Here is a 7162-nt window from a genome sequence, read left to right on the forward strand (position 1 = left end):
TTCGATTGGGTTTTGGGGTTTCTTCGCCTTTTGTATCTTTTAATTTAATGGGTCTATTAGTTTTAGTTTGAGTAACTGGATAGTATATTCTATTGGACTCCACCATTGGGTTTTGTGTAGCTGTTGAGTAGGCAGTGGAAGTGTGTGGTGAGGCATGTGTTAGTTTAGTGCAGGCTGCTTGTATAGGCTTAATGAAGCCTCGATTAGTTAGGGGTTAGTTTTGGGTGTGTTTGGGCTTCGGACCACCCTTATAAAAAAAAAAAACAAAACAAAAAAACAATATGTAGCTGCCTATTTACATTTAAGAAAACTAACCCGTTTTATTTAGGGAAGACTTTCATCAAGGTTTTTTTATTTTATAATTTATTGAATAAAGCTTTATGAGTTTTAAAATTATAACTAAAATTCAAAAATATTGTAACCATTTCATGTTATATAATATTGGTTCATTAGTTTTTATTTTTTTCGCACATACGAGGCGCCGAGCACTTGGTGGCCATTTTCGAGTGTTTGGTAGTGTATTTTTACTTCTTCATCAAGCGCTAAAGCCATATAGTTTTTTTCCAAATAAAAAATATTAGAAGGATTAAACTCTAATTTTTTTCTATTATATTTGTTTCAAATTGTCCAGTTGAAAGCTGTCTATTTATTTATTTTTTATTTTAAATCAAGGCCTAAAGGCCCAGAATAAATGAAACACTGTATAATGGCTTGAGCAGGACCTGTTGGACCTTGAGCCGGCCCAACACCAATTACATGCTAACAAATTGTGAGGGATTTGAATAAAATTTCCCTTACGGTCTTACCCAAAAAAGAATAAAATTTCTCTTACCAAACTACATCATCACACAAGTTGTGACCATGTACTAGATTTTGTTTTTGGCCATGACCATGTACTAGATTTTTTTTTTTGGCCATGGACCATGTACTAGATAAGATTAATCACCTAGGTCCTAGAAAAACATAAAATTTTTATTTATTTATTATTGTTATTATTAATTTTTTATATATATCTGACACAAGCCAGATATCCAAAGTTTTTGGTCAAATGCATATATCCAAAGTTCGAAACTGACTATAAGCAACATAGACCCATGCCTTGGCTTCTGAATGTGCTTCTTAGATGAACCAAGTCTCAATCTCATTGACATTTCACAGTTTTCGCAACCTTTTGAAAACATGCATAGCCGAGAGAGACCTCTTTACTGGCAAAACCCTCCATGCACTTTACTTCAAGTCCCTCATTCCTCCTTCCACATACCTCTCCAACCACTTCATCCTCCTCTACTCCAAATGTGGCCGTCTCTCCTCTGCTCGCAACGCCTTCGACCAAACCCAAGACCCCAATGTCTTCTCCTTCAACGCTATTATCGCGGCGTACGCCAAAGAATCGCATACCTACACTGCCCACAAGCTGTTTGAGAAAATTCCTCAGCCGGACTTGGTCTCTTACAACACCCTCATTTCTGCTTATGCTGATCGAGGGGAGACTGAACCGGCATTGAGCTTGTTTAATGGGATGAGAGACATGGGTCTTGACATGGATGGGTTTACTATCTCGGCTGTGATCACGGGTTGTTGTGATGATGTTGGTTTGATTAGGCAATTGCATTCGGTGGTGGTTTCGGGTGGCTTTGATTCTTATGTTTCGGTGAACAATACTCTTGTGACTTACTATAGTAAAAATGGGTTTTTGGAGGAGGCGAAGCGGGTGTTCTGTGCGATGGGAGAGATGAGAGATGAAGTGTCTTGGAATTCAATGATTGTGGCATATGGGCAGCACCGCGAAGGGCTGAAAGCGCTGGGATTGTTTCAGGAAATGGTTAGGAGGGGAGTGAATGTCGACATGTTTACATTGGCAAGTGTTTTGACTGCATTTACGTGTGTGGAGGACTTGTTGGGTGGACTTCAGTTTCATGCTAAGTTGATCAAAACTGGTTTCCACCAGAATTCGCATGTTGGGAGTGGTTTGATCGATTTATATTCCAAGTGTGCTGGTGGCATGTCAGATTGTAGAAAAGTATTTGAAGAGATTTCTGCACCGGATTTGGTTCTTTGGAACACGATGATTTCTGGTTATTCTCAAAATGATGAGTTCTCTGAAGATGCTCTTGATTGTTTCCGGCAGATGCAATGTGTTGGTTACTGCCCCGATGATTGCAGCTTCGTCTGTGTGATTAGTGCATGCTCTAATTTGTCATCTCCTTCTCAGGGGAAGCAGATTCATGCCTTGGCAATCAAATCTGATATCCATTCAAATAGAATTTCAGTGAACAATGCTCTTGTTGCAATGTACTCAAAATGCGGGAATCTTCATGATGCAAGAAGGCTTTTTGATAGGATGCCAGAGCATAATACTGTCTCTTTAAATTCGATGATTGCAGGTTATGCACAGCATGGGATTGGAATCGAATCACTACGCCTTTTTGAACGTATGCTTCACATGGATATTGTTCCTACAAGTATAACATTTATCTCTGTCCTTTCTGCTTGTGCTCACACTGGAAAAGTTGAGGAGGGTCAAAATTATTTCAATATGATGAAGGAGAAGTTCAGGATTGAACCAGAAGCAGAACATTATTCATGCATGATTGATCTTCTAGGTCGAGCAGGCAAACTGGGTGAAGCTGAGAGACTCATTGAGACAATGCCATTCAACCCTGGCTCCATTGGTTGGGCTGCATTACTCGGTGCCTGTAGAACACATGGAAATATTGAACTAGCAGTGAAGGCAGCCAATCAGTTTCTTCAGCTGGAACCTTCAAATGCTGCTCCTTATGTCATGCTGTCAAATATGTATGCTAGAGCTGGCAAATGGGAAGAGGTAGCAACAGTTAGAAATCTTATGCGAGCCAACAGAGTGAAGAAGAAACCAGGTTGTAGTTGGATTGAGGTCAATAAGAGGATTCATGTTTTTGTGGCTGAAGAAAGTTCCCACCCAATGATAAAAGAAATTCACGAATACTTGGCGGAGATGTCAAGGAAGATGAAGCAAGCCGGGTATGTGCCTGATGTAAGATGGGCATTTGTTAAGGGTGATGAATCAATGCAAGCAGAGAGGGAGATAATGTTAGGGCATCACAGTGAAAAGCTAGCCGTTGCATTTGGGTTGATCTCGACTAGAGAGGGAGAGCCTATACTTGTGGTGAAGAACCTGAGGATATGTGGGGATTGCCACAATGCAATCAAATACATCTCTGCCATTTCTGGGAGGGAAATCACTGTGAGAGATGCCCACAGGTTTCATTGCTTTAAGGAAGGGTATTGCTCTTGTGGAGATTATTGGTGATATTTGTGTGTGAACTTCAGTTCTCTTTTTTCCAGCAAATGAAGATCAGCTTCTGCAAGCATGACATGAATGATTCTTCAAACAAAGCGATTAGCTTATCATTGGCAGATGCATTAGACTTATGGCTCTAAGTCTCCAACCACAACAAACAAGATCAAATTTGTTCAGCCATTAGAATTAGCTTTGTATTAACATTACATTCCCACCTTTGGACAAGTTTATAGAAATTGATTCTTGATTCTGATGTTTGTGCATCACATACCTGTTTTTTACGAGATAAAAGTCAAGATGGAACTGGCTTGGTCATTTACATCTCTAAAATGGATATTTTTCTTTTTCATGTAGCTACAAATGTGCTTGCTTCTCCTTTGAATGGAATAGCTTTAATATTAAACTACCACCACATTGTAGTTGTCATTGTTAGATTGGTTCACAGATTACTTTGCGGCTTCTCCTGTCGCGAGTAGGCGAGGTGGCCCCCATCTGGGCACATCTATATTCTCGTACAAGACACCAAATCATACAACATACTTCGAATAAACACTTTGGCAATCTGGGATGAGGACATGGAAGGTTCACATGCACCTTTTGGGTATGCATGGGAACAAATATCAGAAACGCAGTAAAGGCTAATAAGTTCCATCAGACAAATTTGCAAGTGATGAGGTGGAGTTAAAAGTTGCAGAAAGAAGCACAACCAAATTCATGGATTCAATAATCATATCAAACAGAATGCAAATCTCCCTATATATTCCATCAACTATGTCAATAAATAGCGACTAATGTTCACAACAGAAATTGATATCTTTAACATATCTTATACCAAAATAACCCAGTAGAGGGCATGTTTTTATATGAAAGCTAAACAAATTTTTCCCTTAGCGGCCTTGCATAGAAAAATGTATGAAGAAAGTTTTACGATCTCCATATTAGTGATATGAGTTAAGGTGAAACACTTGGCAGCTTGGCTGGTATGATCCTTTAGATGTGGCCTGCTCAAACTTCTTGATGGCAACTTCATTTTCTTCTAAGCTGGTCTGGACAAAATAGCGTATCCACCAAGAGGAGCTCCGCATTTTGGGCTAAAAGAAAGAACAAACTTATCTTAGTCATAAGGTCAACCTGGCAGGTATGAATCAATGATCAAACCACCATAACACAACAGAACCTGCTACAAATGGAACAACCATTAAAGCAGATAAAAAAACGGTAATGTAATAACTAAAACCCAAGATGATCAAGCGATCATGAATGCTACATCTCTTATCATTATTACCAAATTTATGGGAAGGATCAAGACCAGCTTTACATAAGCCCCTTCAGTTACCAACCAATAACATAAGCACTTGGATATAATCATGCTTAAAACATTAAACTCAAGCCAATGATAAGCATAATGAGTAATGCCATCAAATAATTTACAGCCACTGTCATATCCAGATCGGTACGTAGTTATCCAACAATTACAAAGTTGCAAGGTGACATCACACAAGCAGAAGATGATCACTTACGGGACGTCCGAATTTGGATAACTCAGAAACTTTAGCTCTCTGTTGACCAGGGTAACCTACACATAAAATAAATAGCAGTGAAATTAGAAATGATTATTGCCAAAATCAAAAGATCAAGCAAAATTTATTACTTTTTATGGGAATAAACATGTTAAGAACATGAGAAAACAGTAAATACTTATAGTGAGAAAGATTTAGTATCAGGGTATTCCCAGTCCAGTACTTTAGTAAGAGATGTAAACCCAAGGGCTGTAGAAAATTAATATATTGACTTCATCCACCTAGGATCAAAGCACTTGACTGGGGTGTGTGCATGTGTCTGCTTGGATTAAAATTGCTAAACATCTCTAAATTCATTGTAAGCTGATGCATAAACCAAAAGAGAATTACTAGAGTGCATTTAATTAATGTGAATCATTTGATAAAGCAGTAATTATCTCGTAAATTTCAAATCAGTCATGAACAAGAATTCCTACTAACAAAATATACAATGATTTTTCAACATTAATATTTTACAAGCTATATGAACCTTATAGGAAAATACCTGAAAAAATAACAAGACCATCAGCAGACACCCGTGCCAATTCTGGAAGAGTCCTGTTCAGATATTTCGGAGAGAGATAATCTAAAGCATCTGATACAATCACAAGAGAAAACGATTTCGCTTTATAGGGTAGAGGGAACTTTATATCAGCCACACGCACAATCCCTTTGCGCACAAGACTCCTGCAATTACTATCAGCATCCTCTATCTCATATGGCTCCACACCCCATGCTTCAGTTTCCTCTTCTTTCAACAATGCAGAGACAACTGAACAAGTATCAGGACCAATATGCAAAACTTTGTGCATGCTGCCACTATACGCTTTCTTTAGGAAGGGTATCGCTCTCTGAACTTCTAATGTGCATGAGAAGTCTCCTGAGAAGGAAACAGCCAACTGCTATTAGTACAGATATCTGACAAATACAAATTGCTAGACACTCGTAAAAATATAAAATCATAAAATAACAAAAGTGCACTTGACATCAAGGAATTTGGTCCAACATAAGAAGTAAGATAAAATCTACAACTTGAACCCAACAATACAGGCAAAAACAGGTCCAGAACGTACCTTCAACTCTACTGACTACCTTGCTACCCCCGAAGACACCTGAATTTTAAGAACAAACATTTCAGTCACTGCATTTATGTGTAAGCATATTAAACATCTCAAAATAGGACACAAATAATTCCCAGAATCAAGTGCCTCAGAAGACGAAGCAAAGATAATCATTGCATTGCTAGCTGATCAAATTAGGCTAATTAGCAAATAAATATGATTAAACGCAAATGGGGGTTGTTAATGCATGCAATTTAGATACAAACCTGAGCCCTTATAAACATAGCCGATGAGAAGGAAAGCTCCCTGAGAATTTTCAACCAAAAACAACAAAACACAATTAGAATTTTGATACTCTTTATGCTAATTTGACTGAACATTAACTAAATCACAAATCAAGTGGCACACAAAGAATTGATAAATGAATCGAAGAAATATTACCACAACTACAAGGCCTATGGATAACAAAGGGGATGTCTTAGATTTTGAATGGAAGGCACCAAACGGAAAGCTACCATTGCGGCGCGTGGATCCCACTGGCCTCCTCGACATCACTACTCTTTGTTTGAACGAAATGAATCCGATAATATTGTAGACTGCTTCAGAAAACATATGTAATAAACATGAATAAAAATCAGCCACAAATGCATAGAAAATGAAGGTAGATCCATATACTGTAATTATAATGATATGAATGTGAACCAAAGCTCCCAATTCCAATTCGTTTGGTTCTCATTTTCCCGAGAAACAAACAGAGTGCCAAAATTTCTAATTTTTCCAGCTCAGCTTAAATGCAACGCAAAAAGAAGAACAGAGCAATCGAGAGGAATTGAATTTGGGAGTTACCTCAGATCAAAAAACGAGAGCAGAGCACCACATTGAGGATTTACTTGATGGCAATGCCTTTGGATCTTAGATCTGTAAATGTTTTATTTTTTATTTTCTAAATTCTCTTGTGTTTTGCTTTTTGCTGAGAGAGAGAAAGAGAGAGTTGAAAAGAGAGCGAAACGAAATCGAAGAGACTGATGTACGGCTACTGTGACACGCGGCATTTAAGAAACTTACTGGCATCGAGTCTCGACTGTCGGCGGTGATTTCAGATCGTTAATGGTAGTTTGGGCCCAAGCCTCATTATTATGGGCCTTGCTTTCCTTCTTTGCAATATCACAATGGGCCTGGGCTAATTAATTTCTTTGGTCGGTGAAGTCCATAATAATCACAGCGATCTAGTCGATTTCCTTTCTTTTTGTTTTGAGTGCTTA

The 7162-nt window shown here is 38.3% G+C and overlaps 2 protein-coding genes across 3 annotated transcripts; one reads left to right on the forward strand and one right to left on the reverse strand.

The window, feature by feature from the left end:
• The first annotated feature begins 1072 nt into the window (after positions 1–1072).
• Positions 1073–3546, forward strand: LOC147284258 (Pentatricopeptide repeat (PPR) superfamily protein). Its single transcript, XM_086244941.1, has one exon. It carries the CDS (start codon positions 1124–1126, stop codon positions 3287–3289), a length of 2166 nt encoding a protein of 721 aa, XP_086101067.1. The 5' UTR covers positions 1073–1123; the 3' UTR covers positions 3290–3546.
• A 412-nt stretch (positions 3547–3958) lies between these two features.
• LOC147284259 (putative pectin methylesterase CGR2) lies at positions 3959–6921 on the reverse strand. Of its 2 annotated transcripts, none has more exons than XM_086243722.1 (7): positions 6747–6921; positions 6342–6496; positions 6167–6206; positions 5913–5951; positions 5345–5719; positions 4801–4856; positions 3959–4371 (listed from the first exon to the last, which is right to left on the reverse strand). In XM_086243722.1, the coding sequence occupies exons 2-7, from the start codon at positions 6450–6452 to the stop codon at positions 4219–4221; spliced, it is 774 nt and encodes a 257-aa protein (XP_086099848.1). In that variant the 5' UTR covers positions 6453–6496; positions 6747–6921; the 3' UTR covers positions 3959–4218. The 2 variants fall into 2 exon arrangements, with proteins under 2 accessions (XP_086099848.1, XP_086099849.1); XM_086243723.1 differs by having other exon boundaries at positions 6342–6499.
• Between the last annotated feature and the right edge of the window lie 241 nt (positions 6922–7162).

Source organism: Dryas octopetala, chromosome 5 (assembly GCF_963921425.1).
Source record: "Dryas octopetala chromosome 5, drDryOcto1.1, whole genome shotgun sequence".
Taxonomy (NCBI): Eukaryota; Viridiplantae; Streptophyta; class Magnoliopsida; order Rosales; family Rosaceae; genus Dryas; species Dryas octopetala.